At 34.3% G+C, this 21639-nt stretch overlaps 1 protein-coding gene across 6 annotated transcripts in view; it reads left to right on the top strand.

The window, feature by feature from the left end:
* Spt6 (transcription elongation factor Spt6) overlaps positions 1-21639 on the top strand; it is a 63312-nt gene that overhangs the window by 33790 nt on the left and 7883 nt on the right. For all 6 annotated transcript variants that reach the window (XM_069847752.1, XM_069847751.1, XM_069847747.1 and 3 more), the window contains 12 exons: positions 404-616; positions 1977-2114; positions 2419-2714; positions 3630-4006; positions 5701-5822; positions 8619-8866; positions 10638-10842; positions 11940-12248; positions 13524-13755; positions 15865-16016; positions 17644-17846; positions 19764-19898. In XM_069847752.1, the coding sequence (XP_069703853.1) occupies positions 404-616; positions 1977-2114; positions 2419-2714; positions 3630-4006; positions 5701-5822; positions 8619-8866; positions 10638-10842; positions 11940-12248; positions 13524-13755; positions 15865-16016; positions 17644-17846; positions 19764-19898 (2630 nt within the window). The remainder of the gene's footprint in view (positions 1-403; positions 617-1976; positions 2115-2418; positions 2715-3629; positions 4007-5700; positions 5823-8618; positions 8867-10637; positions 10843-11939; positions 12249-13523; positions 13756-15864; positions 16017-17643; positions 17847-19763; positions 19899-21639) is intronic.

Raw genomic sequence — 21639 nt, 5'->3', positions numbered from 1 at the left:
TCATACCGCACTTTCAAGTGACACATGCATTTACCCTACCCTTTCAATGCTACTAATACATGTATCCTGTCCTTCAATTTGCATATTTCAAAATTTCAAACCACGCCCTCATTCTTACAAAAAAATAGTTGCCATGACTTATGCCCCAACCCTCGTAGCTCTGACGTAATATCTTCGTTCTTTAATGTGTATCTACTTGTATGATCTTTGGCTGTTCACATATATGCTGGTTTTATTCTGTGTAATATTGCAATAGAGTAAAAAAATTCTAATGTTCCATGATAATACCAGTACTACCATGTACTACAGATTCCTGTTGAATAACATTGAACTTTCCTTCCGATTGGACATTATTTTAATACAAGACACTGCACACAATTATTATTTTTGTATGTTCTCATAGGAGGCAGATTTGTTGGCCATCAGAAACTTCATCACGACAAAAAAGCCCCATATGATATGTGTGGGTGGAGAATCTAGAGAAGCATTAATGGTGGCTGCAGACTTGAGGGAAATTGTTGGACAGTTGGTTGAAGATGACCAGTTTCCATCCATCTCCGTAGAAATCTGTGATAATGAACTTGCCAAAATTTATTCAAACTCAATTAAGGGAGAGGTATGTATTTGTTATAATCTTAACAAGGACAAATTACTTGGCACTGATTTTGATGTGTAAGGAGACATGCCCATGTTTCTGTCATAGCTAATTGAATGCAACTGCTGTTGCCATTTGTATTACACTTTACATCTGAGCTTGAAGGCACAGACACACAAGTTCACAGCATTGCTAGATTTTATTTTCTGGTGAAAGTGGGTTGTTTTAATGGTAAATATGACTTACGCTCATAATATATATTCAGATTTAAAACTTCTATTGTTTCTAATTAAAAAGTTATCTGAATCAGAAAGGACAATGTTTTTCTGTGTTTTGTATTTACATATGCAGGGTGAACCGTAAGTAATGTTATTAATTTCAGGAAATTATTCTTTGTAATATTGCTTCCTTTTCGAGATAAAAATTGTTCTATATGAAACATTTCTTAAAGGGTTTGGGAAAGCTATTAATTTAATTCCCAATATGCTCAGTCAATTTAAGATGGTAGTGTATTATGATAGTAAATGATTGAAAGAATTTTAGTTTTGTCCTTTAAATGTGTAGGAATTTGATTCAAACAAATGTAACATTGTAAAAATTCCTTTGCAGAACGAAAAATTACATTTGTTCGGATGAAATTCCTACACATTTAAAGGACAAACCTAAAATTCTTTGAATAAATTGTCATAATACACTGCTCTCTTAAATTGACTGAGCATATTAGGAATTAAATCAATGACTTTCTCAGAACATGCTATGGAATATTTCATATAAAACAATTTTATCTCGAAAAGGAAGCCAAAACAAGCAAAATTGTATTCAACTTTTTTTGTTCGAAATATCTCAAAGAATAATCCCCTGAAATTAATGACCTTACTTACGGTTTGTTCTATCTGGTAGTTGCTCGTTCAACTATTTTGGAAATTTTAGTATAACATATGTTTCTTATCGAAAAGCACGAAGAAATCGTACATATGTTTTATATATTACATTATCATGTGAAATATGTCCCTTCAGCTTTCATTGTTACATTTAACATATGAAAACTACTTTTTATTTTATTTCACTACTTTCAGTCACTTCATTAAAGGGGTATTTTTTGTTATGGTGTAAGAGAGTACTTATCAATATTATATACTTAGAAATAAATATAAAACTAAAGGTAGGTTAGATCAGACAACAGCACTTCATTTCCAACAGTACTGAAATCTCACAGTTTTCTTTCGTATTCTTTGCCTCTGATATATGATAATAAACCAACACACTCAGCGGTTAGCAGGTCATATAACAGGCAGTCTTTTCTTCTAGTCTACAAAGTCTGTACTAGGAGATTTTCATTGTAAAGTTTCTATGATGTTAAGATTTTGTAATGTCATTTCAGAGTGAATTTCGTGATTATCCTCAATTGTTGCGCCAAGCCATTTCATTAGCTCGTAGAATGCAAGACCCTTTGATTGAATTCTCACAATTATGTACTTCGGATGAAGAAATTCTGTGCTTGAGGTACCATACTCTCCAGGTATGTATTGTATGATACATGAAAATAAATTTTATTCCAGAACAAAAAATCTCAAGGAAAATAATTGGTTGTAATATTAGCACAGATAAATTCTTAGAATCTGATAAATTATGATGCAAAAAAAAAAGTTGTAACAAAAGTGGAGCTTTTAAAAATATTACATTATAAAGTTATTTAATAGTGACACTAATTGTTAATGGTAAGATACTAAAATTCAACACCACATTTCCCAGTTCACCATTTTTTAAACCAAAGTAGATGATACAAAGATGTCATGTGCTAATTTTTTTTATTTTCTTGTCAGGATCAAATTCCTCGGGAGGAACTTCTGGAAGCATTGTACTTAGAATTTGTGAACCGTACAAATGAGGTTGGAGTGGACATAAATTTAGCCGTCCTGCAGAGTTACACATGTAATCTGGTACAATTCGTATGTGGTTTGGGACCCAGAAAGGGGCAAGCCCTTCTTAAAACATTGAAGCAGAATAATCAGAGATTAGAGAATAGAACTCAGCTTGTTACAGCCTGCCACATGGGACCAAAAGTGTTCATAAACTGTGCTGGATTTATCAAAATAGATACCAATTCTCTTGGAGACAGGTAAGGAACCATAAAAAAGTGATAATTATACAAAAACAACAGAAAAAGAAAAGTTAATCTAGCTGACCTTAAAAATACTGTATTACCTATATGAACTTGCATTTTCCACCTTCCTCTGCTCTTTCACTCTGTCTCTTCTCTCCTGTTCGTCTGCATTTCCCCCTCATCATCCATAGTTTAGTGGTTGCCATGCTAGAGCATTGAATCTGATGTTAGCAGATTCAAATCCTACTGAGGGTGATAGATTTTAAAAAGTGATAAAATCATTAGCATGACTTTCTTAGTTTCTCTAAGAGAAATGTAAAGGTGATGGTCCCATTTCATAGATTTACTGCAAGTAAGAGAACCATGTCTCTGATAGAGGCTCCAGATATTTGTTGGTCATTTCTCGCCCACATTGAAATTTGATAATGAATAATCTCTGCAATTGAAAGCACTGTTAATGAAATATTAATTCTGGTGCTGCCACTGCTGATTTCCTCCTTCACTCCTTACTCATTTCTCTCTCCTGTCTCCTTTTATATTTCATTCTATCCATTTTTCTCTCCTCTTCTATGTTCCCCTACCTTCCCTCTTCTCATAACCTATTTTCCCACGTTTTTTTATCTCTTCTCCTCCTCCTGTCGTCTCTCTCGTCCTTTTCTCTATTTTACTAGCACCCTGTGATTATAATGCTTGCCGCTACTAGAACCAAATGGTTTGTGAAGTAAATCACAGGATTTGATAGGTACTGAAAATTATATTTAAAAAATTTACTTTATCGATACCTCCTTGTTTACTGATTTTTATATTTTCCACTTTATCAGTACCTCCTTGTTTTCTAATTTTTGTCTTCAGAATATAATGTATTATGTTTTAAGCTTGGTCATCTCATTATTTATTTCTTTTGTAATTGTTTGTTTGCCTTTATTTCAGTACGGAAGCATATGTAGAAGTTCTAGATGGCTCAAGAGTCCACCCAGAGACTTATGAATGGGCCCGTAAAATGGCAGTAGATGCTCTAGAATATGACGATGAGGATGCAAATCCTGCTGGGGCCTTAGAAGAAATTCTAGAGTCTCCTGAAAGACTGAAAGACCTTGATTTGGATGCCTTTGCTGAAGAGTTGGAACGACAAGGTTTTGGTAACAAGAGCATCACATTATATGACATCCGGGCAGAATTAAATCATCGGTACAAGGATTTACGTAGCCCCTACTCGTCTCCAAATCCTGAAGAACTCTTTGATATGCTTACAAAAGAAACTCCAGAGACTTTCTTCATTGGCAAAATGGTTCTGGCAACTGTGATAGGTATGTTGCACATAATTTCATACTATTATTATTATTATTATTATTATCATCATCATCATCATCATCATCATCATCATCATCATTACTAGCCATACCTGTGCGCTTCTCTGCACTTGTTAGAAATAAATATTGACTTCAATCTAAATACAGTTTTGTAATTACTCAGTGAATAATAGCTTGAAAGTTACACAACACAGAACTGTATGCATTGTATTCTTCACCTGACATAATTAGGAACATTAAATCCCGATGTTTGAGATGGGCAGGACATGTAGCACGTATGAGCAAATCCAGAAATGCATATAGAGTATTAGTTGGGAGGCCGGAGGGAAAAAGACCTTTGGGGAGCCGAGACGTAGATGGGAAGATAATATTAAAATGGATTTGAGGGAGGTGGGATATGTTGATAGAGACTGGATTAATCTTGCACAGGATAGGGACCAATGGCGGGCTTATGTGAGAGCGGCAATGAACCTCTGGGTTCCTTAAAAGCCAGTAAGTGAGTGTGAGTATTATTATTATTATTATTATTATTATTATTATTATTATTATTATTATTATTATTACTAGCCATACCTGTGTGCTTTGCTGCACTTGTTAGAAATAAATATAAAATAATTACAAAATTAAAATAGGACATTTGGTTCAGGGAACAAATGTGTTTGATAGAACAATAAATCATTTAATGTGTTGCTTCATTGAAATTGTATTTAAATAATTATAATACGATCACTTTGGTCCAGAGAGCACTCATTTGGTGCAAGGATAATTCCTTTAACACATTTCTTAATTGTTATTATATGCAAATAATTAAAATAGGATCATTTGGTTCAGAAAACATTCGTTTTTGGTGCAAAGATAATTCGTTTAACATGTTTCTAAATTAGTCTTGAATGCATCCTTTAATAAATCACTCCAAATTAATGTCAATATAGATGGATTGTGTACGAAGATATTTTTTTTTTTTTTGTTGGCTTCATTGTGCAACTCTTTTCTCTTAAGTTTATTTATACACACTTTAACATCTGTGATCATGTTGCATGTTAGAATGTGTGGGTATGCCAGTAGCGTGTTTTTACTCTTGTTGAGTTTCCCTCCCCTTTCCGACTCCCCCTCCCCTCTCTGATTTATTTTTATAAATAGTACTCTTTTTGTTAACATCGTTAAATTTTAGGGGATAGTTTATTAAAAATATTAATTTTGGGGATGAATGAAAAAGTTCACTATGTTTTTATTTTTATTCACACTGTGATAAATTTACTTTGCCCAGCTTATTGAATATGACATAATTTATTTTTTTGTAAATGGTTGCTTACGTAGTCTGCAATAGTAAAAATGATCTATGAGATTTATACACAGATTAGAACATAATTAGAAATTGTGAGTTTAAATTTTTGTATTTGGGAAATGACGTTTGAGATGGGCACAGCATGTAATACGTATGGGCAAATCCAGAAATGCATATAGAATGTTAGTTGGGAGGCTGGAGGGAAAAAGACCTTTGGGGAGGCCGAGACGTAGATGGGAGGATAATATTGAAATAGATTTGATGGATGTTATATATATGATAGAGACTGGATTAATCTTGCTCAGGATAGTGACTGATGACGGGCTTATGTGAGGGCGGCAATGAACCTGCGGATTTCTTAAAAGCTATAAGTAAGTAAGTAAGAGAAATGTCTGTCTATTTTCAGGAATATCTCATAGGAAACCACAAGGAGATCAGTTAGATCAAGCAAATCCTGTTCGTAATGATGAGACTGGACTTTGGCAGTGTCCGTTTTGTTTGAAGAATGACTTTCCTGAACTGTCTGAGGTAAAGTATAACATATTATAATATAACATGTATATTTTTATGTATAACATATTACAATACAATTGATGTCCATTATAAACGTATTTGTAAAGTACATCTCACATACAGTTACTCCATGTGATTGGCATAGCTACAATGAATCATAGGTATGCGATATTGCCTAATCAAGAATAGTCCACAATTTGCACGAGCATAAATATTATATTCTGAAATTCCTTAGCTTACCAGCTTTAAAGAGAATGAATTTCTTAAGTATGCAAGACACCATTTAGCTCAGACTGTTTCCTCTGTGCATTTATTATAAGGGCCATTCCATGACAAAGTGAGTCTGACTCCAGAATTTTCAAACATCTTATATCACATCGAATTTTGAAGATTATGCAAGAAAAAACGCTGAAATTATCTGTGAAAGAAGAAATATGGATATCAGTTCATCATTTATCAAGAAATTATAGTTTAAAGAGAGTAGTGGAAACTTGCAGGCCTGAACTAGATTTTGTATTGTACGTTAGTATTACTCTATAAAGCTCACCTTTAATTTGTTAGCCATTTTATTGTGCTGAATGAAAGAAGATAGTCCACTGTTGCAGCCGCAATAATATTTCGTTCTGAAAGAAGGCATATTTCCTAAAATTAGTGCATATTGTAGTGCTTGTTTCAATGTCCAGCCTGTGACAAAATAACTTAAAAAGTTTGTTTCTAGAAAAAACAAAGCAGGAGGTGGAAATTAAAGTTATGTATAAGTATATTTGTCCCCATTAACATTATGAATCCAGTGTTTCAGATTGGTACACAAAAAGGTTTTCGAGATTTATCGTAATTATTGTGTATTCCATCAGTGACAGATTTTTATGGAGACTTTTTCCACACATGTGAAAAACGACATCAGTTGACAGGATGCAGAAGTTGCTCAGAGAAGATAAAAGAAGTATGAAAGTCATAAACAAAAGGAAAGAGAGAAGGACAAAAGACAGCAGAAAAAAATGAGAAAAAAAAATAAAGTCTAGTAGTACATTAAAAGGAAACAGATGTAAAGGAGCTAAAAAGGAAAGAAAATACCGGCAAAAGATGAATCCTCACCTTCACGCTGGGGCCCCCTGGGACCTTTTAAGATGCGAAAGAGAGAGTGGTGTGCGGAAAGCAATGGAAGCTTACTGCATTTACCGTTCCCAAGAAAAACTGCAAACATGGCATGATGAGTCTTTCCACTGTAAATGATTCCAGATGTGAACTATCCCCCCATTCAGATGTCTGGGAGGGGGATGCTGGGGAAGGACACATTATGAAGCAATCCAACAGAGACAAGAGAAGAAGATTGAGAATTGGAACATGGAATGTAAGGACTCTTCTGTAAGTAGGTAAGTTGGAAAACTTGAAGGAAGAAATGAGAAGAAACAGAATGGATGTGATGGGAATATCAGAAGTGAAGTGGAAAAATAGTGGTGAGTTGGTGAGTGATGAATTTAAGTTGTTTTATTCAAATGGTGAGTGCAAAGAAAGTCATGGTGTTGGTGTATTACTGGGACAACGTGTGAAAGATAAAGTGATATCAGTGCTTTATGTAGATGACCAGGTGATAATGGTGAGATTACAAGGGAAGAAAATGAACTTATTGCTAGTGCAAGTTTATATGCCACATAGTGGATTAGTAGACGAGGAAGTGGAAGAAAGCTATGACAAGATAGAAGAAATAGTTGAGAAGAAGAAAGGAGCATGCGTAATCCTAATGAGCGACTGGAATGCAGTTGTAGGAGAAGATCAAGAGGAAGAACAGTTTGAAAATATGGATTGGGAGGAAGAAATGACAGAGAAGAATCTTTGGTAAATTTCTGTAAAAGAAATGCAATGATTGTTACACACCTGTGACTCAAGCAGTGAGTTTCATCTTGATGTAAACAAAAAGGAAGTGCAAACATCTTTCTCTCACTTCAGGGTTGGAGACAGACTAATGTACATCCATGTCATGTCCCTTCACTAAAAATAGTTCCATTTAATAAAAACCGCACTATATGATAGTGAACCATAATTATAACATTCCCACGTTATTGGCTGTTTCTTTATGTTTACTGAACCTAAACATATCGAAGATACCAAAGATGGTTCACATCACAAGCTTACACAGTTAAAACCTGTTTGAGTCCCAGCTGTATAACACTGAGTGCTAGGGTATTGAGAAGGAGGAAGGGGCGAGAATAGGTTACCTACCTAATTTTTTCTGAAAATATCATGGTGTGATATGCTACGTAGTGTTTTTAGATAAGATATACCTTACTTTATCACCACGGACTGTGTATCTGTCTTGACCTATTTAGTGCATTTCCCACTTCCTCTCACTGCTCCTTACAGAGTTCCAAAGCTGTAATGAATATGTTAAATAATTTCGGAATATGTATTATATATTTTTCTCGTGTTAAATTTTACCATACCTGGTTAACATGTTTCGGCCTGCTATTGGCCTTCTTCAGAAAATTTAACACGAGAAAGACATATAATACATATTCTGAAGTGATAACTTGTTAAAAGTTGTGTAATCAAGATGTATGTTAAATAATAGAATAGAATAGAATAGAATGGACCGTTCCAGACTCCCAAGACAAATTCTCCACTATATACCACATGGAAGACGATCTTTGGGACGCCACCTGAAAAGATGGACGGAGACCGTAACAGGCCACTAGGCCTAATACCTGCAAGGACGATGATGATGTTGATGATGATGATGATGATGATGATGATGATGATGATGATGATGATGATGTATAGTATTTCACTATATTGTCATTTTTGTTTCTGCAGGTGTGGAATCACTTTGATGCTGGGGGATGTCCTGGTCAAGCTACAGGTGTGAGGTTGAGACTTGACAATGGTATATCAGGATACATTCATATAAAGAACTTGTCAGACAAACATGTAAGCAATCCAGAGGACAGAGTGGCTAGAGGTCAAACCATCCATTGTCGAGTAACTAAAATAGATGTGGAGCGGTTCTCAGTGGAGTGTACATCAAAAAGTTCAGATCTTGCAGACAAAAATCATGAATGGAGGTAAGCAAATTTGTCTCTTACAAAATGGCTTATTAGCAAATAGCCATTTTGTCAGATTTCTCTATACATAACAGTCACTTTACAAGTTCGTTAAAAATTCTCGAAGCTGTCATTTGTCCTTGTATTATTTGTAAACTTGGCACTAAAGTACGAAAAAGGAAAGAAATTAATAGCCTGTAAAATCATTCACATTGATGTTTGAGAAGCCAAGGCAGTGTGTTGGAGAAAATTATCAAGAGTTCACAATATCCTTATACCATTTTATGAAGTATCGAATGAATAAAATTAATATATATTTCATGAAAAATTGATAATTTTAAGTAATGTACTGCATACAATATGCCACTATCAAGTCAGTACAAAACCATTTGCATCGTAGTATGTTTCTCTGAGAAAAGAAATTGTGATTTGTTGATTTTCTAAGGGAATATTCACAGATGGTTAAAATTGTTTCATTTTGTTAACTAGAATCCCAAATTGAATGATAGGTATGTTCTATATTATAATAAAGAATTCTTTTCCCATATTCTTTTCTTTAATGTATATGTTTTCAAAACTAGTACTTGACCTCATTTCTAGACAATTTCATGACACTCATACATCAGATTTTGATGTGTTGAATAGATAGCTTCAACTTCTTCATTAACATTTGTGGCTCCATAACCTAAGGATTTTATAAAACGAGAAAAATGAACATGTGGCACCAGCACCTGCTCAATTATGGTTGGACAGTAGGGATTCAACAGTAAAATATAAATCCATTCTTTCTTAGTTAATTTACTATGAATAGTTTTCGGTGCTAGCAATTTTGAATATTGAATATGTTTAAGCACCACTGCATAGACTTGCAGCACATAACAAATCACTGGAACACTGAAATAACTCGTACAATGAACCCGTCAAGTAAAAGATACACTATTCTTCATTCACTATTATACATACCACCATAATACCATAACTGTAAGACCAGTAGAATGATTTTAGGATGCATCCAAAACATATTACCGTTTTCCTTTATTTAGAAACACTTAGGAGTGAGATATGAAGTTCGATTAGGGAAGATAGTCAGATAAGCTTCACTTTGCCAATTTAGGAATTTTCTGAGGGACATATATATATATGATCACCATTTTAACAGGAAAACCATCTTGCCTAACCACAAAGTTAGGTTCGAAAAGCTTATTACAAACTGCTCCTTTTGTTGAAGTATCAAATATTTTACCATTGTTTGCATCCAAATACACAGTGTTTATGACCTACTGCAACATTTTGTAACAAATAAAACCATATTGTAACTTGAAACAAAGAAACCAATATCTAAATCAGCAAAAGTACACATATTTTGCACATTGTTCACAGCACTGAACTTGAAACTGGTATTAAAACATTTGTTTCTATTGACATGTAATCACATGTTGGCCATGCCTAACCTTACACTTTTGCCATTTTGTCTCTTATTGATACATGCATTATGGCTTGCTGCAATGTACTAGAGAATTCTGTTCTGTTTGGATATCATAGGTTATGTTTTTATAGAATAATTTTTCTTCTAGAAAAGGTGTCTTTTTGGTAATAAATAACATTATGCAACTCGTGTGTGACATGAACTTTTTTGGATTCATTAATGTCATCAAAAGCTGTTTGGGAATCTTTCCATTTACACGAAAAAAAAAAAAGGTCCCACTTTACACACACATTGCATATAACTGTATGGTACTGCTTCATTTATTAAGACATATAAAATGTTAACACTCTAATGTTTTGTTTATAGACCTCCAAAAGATCCATTCTATGATAATGAATCAGAAGAAAAAGATATCAAAACAGAAGAAGAAGCCAAGAAAATGAAGCAACGTCAGACCTACATAAAACGTGTGATAGTTCATCCATCATTCCACAATATTTCATTCAAGGAAGCAGAAAGGCTTATGGATCAAATGGACCAAGGAGAAGTTATTGTTAGGCCATCTAGTAAGGTTAGTTGTACCAATAAATTTCGTTTTTTCTGTAGTTCACTATATTTTAATTCATTTATGATGTAGATTATATACAGGGTGGAAGTGAAATAACCTTGCAGACTGAAAGGGACAGTAGGGTATACGTAAATGAATAGAAAACCTATATGGTATTACGTTTTGTAATTAAATGCACAGTTAATTAGAAAATTAAGTTTGAAGTTTCAGCAGTCCAGCAACATCGCTGCTAACACACTCTACTCATGATATAGATGTAAGAGGTCAACGAACTTGTGTCTTGGTGGTGAGCTGCTCTCTGCCAAGATGTTGTCACTTGTTCGCATCATGCAATGGTTTTAATTTAGAGGTTTTTGGAATTAAATTTACATGAAAACCGTGCATGCTATTGCAATATGCCAGAGGGATAAATTATTCTTTATTAAATTTCCTATCCATATGGACAAAAATCACGATCCTATTCGTAGTACTTACCCAATAAGAAATTGTTAAACATTTGGGGAGGGGGGGACATTTTTTTTTCTGAAAAAACTATGAACTTTCCACCAATATGATATTATAGTTTTTTTGTTACATTCGCTCTGGAAATCTGCAAGACTATTTCACTTCCACTCTGTATAGATAGAAGATCGGATGATAAGCCTGCAGAACTTCAGTAAGTGCTCATGAAATCTATATTGAACAGTTATGAAGCATTGTTCTGGTAAAATATTAGGATACACAATATTTCACTGATACAGTCTAAAACGAACTTTTGCTTTGGTTGTCTTAAGTGCTAAAGGAACTATAGCCCAGTGTACTCAAAGGGTGAGAGAAACACAAACGTAGGAATGGAAAAATGTCATAACAAAGTCAGAACTTGGAAATTTTTCATTATTGTAATCATCACTACTAACGGTGGTTTCAAAAGATTGTTGTTACTATAAAATAATATTAATAAATGTGGTTGTATTATTATTATTATTATGATATTGAATTGTTTAATTTTTAATTAATGTCTACCTAATGTATCCATTTTCTCAAACATTGTGTGAAAACGAACACATTATAGAGTTTTTGCTGTGGAACAATTTGTTCATTATTACTGTATACCTTTACAGGGTTCAGATCACCTGACAGTAACATGGAAGGTGACTGATGGCGTGTATCAACATATAGATGTGCGGGAAGAGGGTAAAGAAAATGCATTCAGCTTAGGTCAGTCACTATGGATTGGCAATGAAGAATTCGAAGACCTTGATGAAATAATTGCTCGATATGTGAATCCGATGGCTGCACATGCTAGGGACCTTCTGTCATTCAAGTATTATCGAGATACTGAAGGACTGAAGGACAAGGCAGAAGAAGTTCTTAAAGAAGAAAAGAAGAAAAATGCTTCAAAAATACATTATGTTTTAAGTGCTTCCAAGGTAAGTATATCCTCTATGAGACAAGCAGTACAGATTTTAACTTGCAGACTCTTTCTCCACGATCACTTGTATTAATTGTATTTATGTGTCTTCTGATTGTGTTTACTTCTTGTTATCTAGCACTAAATCTAACAATCTATTTTCGCACAGAAAGGAAATAGCAGCGTTGAAAGAATTTAGAATAATGTATACTTGGAAGCTTAGAAATTAAAAAGAAGTTTATGCATGTTAAATTGTGCATTCGAAATGTTATGTTCAAGATGTTAATATTTGACATTATTTTAATATATATTAATTACTTTCAGAATAAAAATTATGTATGGAATAGGGGACTAGCAAGTGCAGCGTTGACACGTTTAGAAAGATTAGATGAATTCACTGGAATTTCTTGTCCAAAAAAAGTGTTAGTAACAATAAATTGTACCAGCGATCAGTTTTTATTATTAAATTATTATTTATATTACTATTAAATTAATAGTATTACCCAAATCGTCTCTAAGTAACTCTGACTTTAAATATATTATACAAATTTTGAATCTCACATCTGTATAAAGCACTGGAACCTCAAGTAACATAACAGCACATTTTTTTTTCTCATACGGAGGAGGGACCCAAAGGCTTGCACTGCAGCCTGAGACTTATTGCGCTTACCACGCCTATTCTGTGAATCATTGGGTAGCTGAATGGCCGCGCTCTTGTACAAGTACAGCCACTGCACCATGAACTGAACCTGAGCTATGGTATGGATGATGATATGTGAATTAATGATGGCGAAATGAGTCCGAGGTCCAATGCCAAAAATTACCCAGCAATTCTGCTTCAATTGGTTGAGGGAAAACCCTGGAAATAACTCCATCTAACTTGTTTCAACCAGGATTCGAACCTGAGACTGCTCGTTTCACAGTCAGACACGCTGACCATTACTCCACAGCAGTGGACTAACAGCACATTACTTTTGTTTCAGTTGTTTTAAAGATTGAACACAACTTTACTATAGGGGAATACTCTCTTTTTTTTTCTTTTTCTTCTTCTTTCTGATGCCTATGTGATAAATCTTATTCTTTTTTAAAGAAATCTAAAAGTGCTCATATTATTTTAATTACATTTGAAGTAAACATTTCATCAATGAAATCTAAATTTTAAAATATGACAGTTTGATAGTACAATTTTATGAAGATGCTTGAAGTAAACAAACACAGCATGCTTATTTATACATTCCAAGTTCTGAATGAAGTCATGACATGGTCGATTTATTTTTTACATAATGTTTTGCAGAGCTTTCCTGGAAAATTCATGCTATCCTATCTCCCACGAACAAGGTGTCGTCATGAATACATTACTGTAACACCAGAAGGCTTCCGTTTCCGGCAACAGATGTTCGATTCTGTTGGTTCACTCTTCCGATGGTTCAAGGATCATTTTCGTGATCCGATTCCAGGCACTCCTAGTACTCCAAGAGGAGCTGCAACCAACAGAACACCGTATCATGGAACACCAAATCTTGCAGGTAATTTTATTGGTTGGTCATGCAGGAAAAGGAAAGTCTGACTACTGCTTACGAAAAATGCATTTGAATTTAGTATTGGTTGAGGTGTAGATGTGTGCTTTGTCTGCTATTTTTCCTTTATTGTAATACTCTCTCACTTCACTTTTCCATTATACGAAGTATAAATGAAGTATTGTGTTGCTGTAAAATTCAGTTTCGAAATTTTTACGAAAGTACCAGTACATGTTGTCAGTATTGGTTATTGTGATTGGCTTATCATTTAACTGTCTGTTTGTATAAGTGTGTTTGTAGACAGACTTGACTTCTGAACTAATTTACGGATTTTGTTTGTATTTTATGTTTATGAGTAAACAGTGTAAGATTATTTCTGCCATAAATTGATTTACCATAGCACACAATTTATACACACTGTATGTTACATTAAGCTTGTGATAGAAGTTCTTGTGGAAGAGAGAAACCTCTCCTCTACTGCCAAGGCAACCACCCGCCTTGTCCTATGAGGCTCGTATCGCTATTACAGCAATTGCACATGTTGCCTTGTTTTGATAACGTATGTGGCCCTCTGTTGCTTCACATCTTACATCATCCTTGTCTTCACTTAGGTATGTCATTAGTCTCACATTGTTCATCTGTGTTTTTGTAATATTTTCTATACAAAATTCCTGCTGTCTTTAATATCAATAAAAACACTACTTATGATTGCTAAAACTATTCCACGTGGTATCTCCTTGGTTTCTTCCTCCAAGCCAACTGGTTCAACTACCAGACTCTATCAATTATCATTGTAATGAATTTCCAAACTGCTTGTGAAACATGTTATCTAACTTGAATTACTACAGCACTCAACAAAAATGGCAACGAGTTTACATAAAATATTGTAAAGAACTGCCAATTAATGTTACATCATTTCCTCCTCAGTTGAAACATGTGATGATTTCATGTAGGGTTGTCGATAAATGACAATGAATTTCGCATATTTACTTGCCAGTTTCAAGTACATGTTGTAAAAATTTGCGTAGACCAGTTATATTATTTGTAGTTGTTTTTTCTTTGATTTGCATATTTTTGTCGTTATTTTTAAAAAGTGGACTCTGTGTACATGAATTCACATATGGTATGTATGATTACCCTAGTTTCCAGTTATATGTATGTTGCTTTTCTCTGAGTGTATCTACATATCTTCTATTTATACAGAAGGTGCTTAATTTGATCACTTGTCACTAATGCCTTGCAGTGGTAGGATCAAACCACAGTCAATACAGAATTTTTATTTATTTATTTTTTGTGAAAGTTATTTAAAGCTGAAAAAGTTTAACTTATTTTTATAGAACTGTTTACTTGCTTACATCTGATTGATGTTAACTGATTATAAATCAGCAACCATTTATGATTAACTGTGATAGGTGCATTTTTTACTTCAAGAGCAGTATTTATTTTTCATAGATGTAGGTAGAATTTAGAGTACAAATTTTTCAGGGTATTATATTACATAATATGGACATGATTGTCTGGTGGTGCACCTGCATTGTCTCAGCATTTACCCCTCACTACACTGAACTCCAATTCCATCATGAATGGAGAACATTTATTACAATGCAAGGCCATAGACAAAGTAAACTGCACTTCTGAAGAGCAACTTGTTAAATATTACTGGGATGCCAGAAGGCAAATGGAGGAGATCCAATATGCCAGAGCATTAGCAACTAACTCAATATATTACATAATGCAGTACTGAATTTTTTAGTTAGGTGCTAAAAATAGTGAAGTCGATTTATATAAATAGCCATTAAAACAAAATTAAGTATTATAGTTTTCCACACAGTGAAACAACTCTTGTGAGTTATTTGAATACTGGTATGCATGTGGTCTGCAAGATAAGTAAGAATAATGCTGTAACCCATCCTAGCTGAAATGTCAGTCACAATGTTACTTTAATCAGACCGTAATCAAATTATTATGTAAAATGCTTAATGCAAAGAAGTATCTTTTGAATGCCATTGTTGCTGCGTATGTAATATATGCAAACATTTCTTTTCCCACTGTAAGTTGTGGTTTATAATTCTTGTTAATTTATTAATATGGTAAAGTTGATTATAATGTGTGTTTCAGGAATGAATCCCGAAGCAATTCAGCGTGTTGCTCAGAACTTGCCAAATCACATGCTTCACAGCTTGTCACAAGTGGCAAGCCAGACTCCTCATTATCCTCACACACCTGGAGGTGGAGGTTATGGTGCAAACATGCATACTTATCCCAATACGGTAAGCATTGCAAATCTGCAAAATAAAATAATAACAATTTTACTATCATTGAAAATATTTTAACATTTTCAGGGAACTGGAAAAGTAATGCTTCTAGATTCTTTTGTCGAATACTGCTACAGTAAGAAAAATGAAATTTACATGTGTCATATTGCATACCTTTATTTTCTTCCTATTTTGTCACAAAATCATCTTTAGATTTTATGCACTTTCTCCAGTACTCAGCAAGTCTTTGTGTTCCTGCCCTGTAAGAGTCACTTTCAATATGATGTAGGTACTTCTTAACAACAACAGTTCTGGGGAACTTCTTTCTTTGAATCATATTCCATTGGATCAAACATATGAAATTCCAGTGGAACAAGATCAGGGCTATACAATGGTTGTGGTAAGATTGTTTATCTGAATTTTGCACTTTACTCTCTCTCTCTCTTTTTTTTTTTTTTTTTAATTTTAGTTGGTTATTTTATGACACTTTATCGACATCTTAGGTTATTTAGCATCTGAATGAGATGAAGGTGATAATGCCGATGAAATGAGTCGGGTCCAACACCGAAAGTTACCCAGCATTTGCTCATATTGGGTTGAGGGAAAACCCCGGAAAAAACCTCAACCAGGTAACTTGCCCCCACAGGGAATCGAACCCAGGCCACCCGATTTCGTGGCCAGATGCGCTAACCGTTACTCTACAGGTGTGGACTTTACTCTCGTAGATATGGCAGTATGAGGTCTTGTAATTCATGACTGCATCTCAGCCTGTTTGGCGACTTCGATGTATAGACCTCTTCCAGAAAATATACAAGAAATACACCATTTGATCCCGAAAAACCGTGCTCATGATTTTTCTTACATATTGTTCCATCTTGAATTTCATTTTTGTGGGTGAACCTTTGTGTTGCTACCAAGGGCGTCTGCAGGATCCGATCTCAGTGGTAGCAAAATGGTTAGAAAATTAGAGGAAACGGATGAACAAAGAGAGAGAAAATTGAACATGTAAAATAGCTAGTTCTGTAATCTAAATTACCCTGTGCATGCATTCATAGTTTAAAGCACTCACTTTTATTAAATTGTTTACCAAGGGCTTGAGAAAACAGGTATCGAATACATGGAGAAAAATAAAAAAGATGCTTAAAAAATAAAAATCTCAGTGGTAGCAATTGATGTGGGTGCCTTTGGTTGCTACCTCAATGACTGTAATTTATTCTCATGTTTATAGTGATGAATCCAGATCTCGTCTCCAGTAATGATATTCAAGAAATCGCCCAAGAAGTCATACAGCTCCAAAATGTTGTCACAAACTGTCTCCAGTTTACTCCTTAAACATGCTTGAAATCCATCTGACATACAGTTTCCTGAAACCAATGTTCTCTGCAATTGTTTCCAGAACATTGGCGTCTATTGCCACAGTTATACAGAATGCCTTAGTTATGATATGTTGGTCATGAAGAATCAGGTGATTCACTCTTGCCTCCTTTTCTGTCATTGCAGTATGTGGATGATCCAACCATAGATTATCATTCAGACCACTCCATCATTCACAGGTCTACTCTAATAGTAATGTAATTAGATTAATTATGTATAAAATTTTGTGTTGTCGGGTGCTGGTATTAATATTACTGTTTTCTTACAGCCTTATACGCCCTCAGGACAGACGCCATTCATGACTCCTTACCACACACCTCATGCTACGCAGACTCCACGTTATGGCCAGCAAACTCCTTCACACCATCCACCACATCACAACCAGCCATTCTTGCATCCTGGGTCTGTAACACCAGCACACAGAACGCCCACCCACAGGATAGTGCACACACCTCACACTCCCCATTCAAGGTTTGTATCCTATACTGTAGCTACTGTCTGTTCAAGTGGTTATGTCACAGGGTCGTTGAAACGGGGAAAATCACCTGACATTTATTTACTTAATGGGGACCTTTTCTTTAAATTATTTTATGCTCGACCATGCCGAAATGTAGTAATTATACACCTGGTAGCAGTCCTTTAATGCATGTCATTAAAGTACACCTATTCATTAAAGTTCAGGTTTTCGATTATTCTGGATATGCAATCGAAAGACAACTAGCAAAATGTCACGCAGGCTGGAAATCCAATACTGTCGCAGAAGGCTATGTTCTGTTACTATAATAATTAGCGTTAATTGTAAATAATATTCAAATAAATTCAATTTGTCATTTCGTTTTTCAATGTCGAATTCAATTTTAAGGTTATATCAAGTTTACTCTCTAGGTTATATCAAGGTCGTCGACATTCGTTGCCCGGAAAAAATCAATACTTTCACGCCTGTGCACATCTCACAATTTACAAGATTGCACAAGGTCAGTTTGCTCCCCAGTCACATAAGAATAAAATGAATACTTATGAATAATTTCAAGTTAGAAATATGGTCGAGCACAAAAAGTCGTATGAAACTTGCCTATAATGGTAATTAAGACGCTCGTATGAAAATTATGAAACTCGTGCTCGTTTCATAAACATCCTCGCATCTTAATTACTATCATTATAGGCTCGTTGCATAATGTACTATTAAACAGTTATATAATATTACGGAGACTTACAATTCCATACAGCAAATATTTTCAGGAAAGAGCCTAACACCCCAGCTGGTAGCCATTACTGAGGGGCCAGCAGAAACAGATGGGGGAAACCAAGATGCGACATAACCAGTCAGACAGACAGTAAAATTGTTTGTTGATTTTTTTTTTTTGTCTGCACATAAATTATCCAATACTGTAGCCTTTTTAAGTTATAGTGTCCTTTCTTGTATTTTCTACTTCGTTTCCTGCTTGATCTGTCTCTACAATGCCACGAGACATCCTACAGACACATCTTTCTGCAATTTTACGAGACATCTTGCAGATACATCTAACCACAATCTCACAAGACATTCTACAGACACATTTGTCTACAGAGATCTGTCCACAAAGAGAACAACTTGCAAACAGTTTTTCATGAATCCTTCTCAGTTACTGGCAGGGCTCTTCAATGTACCGTAGGCCCTCTGGCTTTACTTTCCTTTTGGAGAAAATCATGCTGATAGTTTTTATTATTTCTTGAAAATCTAGTACCCTCGTCTGGTTTGAACTCCTCAATCTTTTGCTCTAATGATAACCAAAAGATGCCAAAGGCAATGTACATTTACAAAGATTGTAATTGCAGTTACACATCTACAGCATGAAATGCCACAACTTTTCTTGACCATTAAGGGGGCGAGATAATGTTTTATACCTTCTATTCATGGAAATATCAACTTCAGTCTAAATATGACGAAAAACAATAAATTCTTCAGTGTGCATGGCATTTTGGTCTTATAGAATTTTAATAAGGGGATATTGTGTATATGAAATGTAGAGATATCTGAATAACATACATCTACATGTAGCAAACAGGTACGGAACTAGAAATCCGTTCTCTAATTATGAGTTTCTAATACCCTTTATAGGGATGCTGGGAAAATGAAGTAGTGATATAAAAGAACCATGTACCTGAATGAGGAACTTATACACAATTTCCCAATAGCTTCTCATAAAAAAATTCAACTTTGCTAGTTGTTATAGAAGGTAATGAAGTCCACCTTCCATTTACCTCATATCAGAAATATAATTCTTCATTCCGTTGGACTATCAGATTTCAGGAAGTTATGAGTATCCATACAACCAAACAGATATTAGATTTCATGTGCATCATTCCCATATGAATTGAACTGACAGTGCTTGTTACTGCTTTTTGTAGACCTGCGCAACCAAGCACTATCAACGAACCTACAGACTGGCGCAAGGCAGCTGAAGCCTGGGCTAAGTTGAAGAACAGGGATTCTGGGATGAATACACCACGACAGGATGGGAGAAGCACTCCAAGACAGCACAGGTACTATAAAAGTTTGTTCTTGCAAGACTTGTCAATATCTAAAATGCTTTCTTATACGTCAAAGCAATGTTTTACTACTATTGTAATCAAATGAGTAATTTGAGAAAAATATTTGTACTTCAAATAATATACATATATATATATATATATATATATATATATATATATATTACACATATATGTATATGTGTAATATGTAGCTAGTCGGCGATGTATGCAATGGAGGGGGGAAAGGAACTGGCCACCCTACTCCATTATCTCTCCTGGCCTAGTTGCGTCATAAGTGGTGCCATGTTGGTATCACTTGTGGGGTTCAAACCTGTCTTCGGACAGCTGACTAAACAACAACAATATGTATACAGTAAAACTTCATTTGAACTTCCCGTTTTTTAAGTAATTCCAACTTCAAATAAATTATTTCAAAAGTCCTGGTAAAACTACTACAAAAACAATGTAATTGATTTCCACATTTAAGGAAAAGATTTGACTGTATTTGCTAATACACAGCCCATTTTAACGAAATTCGGATTCTGTTCCAAACATTTTTGTTCAGTTTCTCAACCTATTCTAAACATTCATGGTCAATCGATTTTAAAGTACATAAAATACCATATTGTGTGTTTGGAAAGTTCATTTTTAATGTGTATTTGCTAATAATAAATTTAATGGGTATTAAAAATATGCAAATATTATAATGTAGTTAAATGGTTTACGGGTGTTTTAGTTTCAGTTTTCGGTCCTTCCTGCTTAAGTGAAAACTGCATTTAAGGAAAAAATACACATAATTAGACCTTTGGAGATTCGTAAAAAAGGAGTTTTTCTGTGTACCATTTCATTTGTCACTTAATTTTATGTAAATCAAATCTAGAAAAAAATTGTTAGGACCAGTTTTGAATAGATCAATATTTTGTGCTATTTTTGTGAAATAATTCATGAATTTATTAGTAAAAATATTAGATTTTATGTGCATTATTCACTTAAAAATTGAATTGCAGATAATGAATGTGAATAAAATTCATCGAATTGTTCCGGGGAAGTTTCTGTACACAGACATAGCATGCCAAAAACCACTTTCTTCTTTATGTCAAAGATGCCGAAAACTTATATTTCCATGAAGTTTTCTGAATTGATGTTTGCGTCACAATATTTCCTTAGACTTCGTATAAGAGAGAAAAAAAAAAATATATATATATATATATATATATATATATATATATATATATATATATAGGGTTTAAGAGTATTGAGTGCCAATGAATGTTCTCGGTACCAAAAATGTCGGTACAGTTTTTTACTTATCCAGTTTTACTGAATATTGACTTTTTTAAAACATCCATATTTTCAGTTCAGGTTGCATACTTGTTTGTATGTGTTGTTAATATAAATTGTATATTCTGTTTTGCTTCTTACTGCTGTCATATATAAGCCAGACTCAACTCCACCTCCTGCCGAATGTATGTCATAATGAGACAAATATCTTAAAGATAGCTGATTTCAATCAGCTATTCCATTTACTTGATCAGCGCACATCAGTTTAAAGAAACCAATACATATCACAATTTCTGTATTGAAGTTTTTTCCAAAACGAATTGGTTGGTATAGTACTCATTTATGGTGAAAGCTGTTGAAATTCTACTGACACTCTCCTAGATTTTCTGATAGCTGCTATATTAGAGTGATGTCTATGCTATGACTTAACAATATATACAAAAAAGAGAATGAATAAAAAAAAAGTGACTCT

The sequence above is a fragment of the Periplaneta americana genome, chromosome 15, assembly GCF_040183065.1.
Source record: "Periplaneta americana isolate PAMFEO1 chromosome 15, P.americana_PAMFEO1_priV1, whole genome shotgun sequence".
Lineage (NCBI taxonomy): Eukaryota > Metazoa > Arthropoda > Insecta > Blattodea > Blattidae > Periplaneta > Periplaneta americana.
Note: the sequence above shows the minus strand (reverse complement) of the source record. Positions and strands in the feature narration are given on the sequence as shown.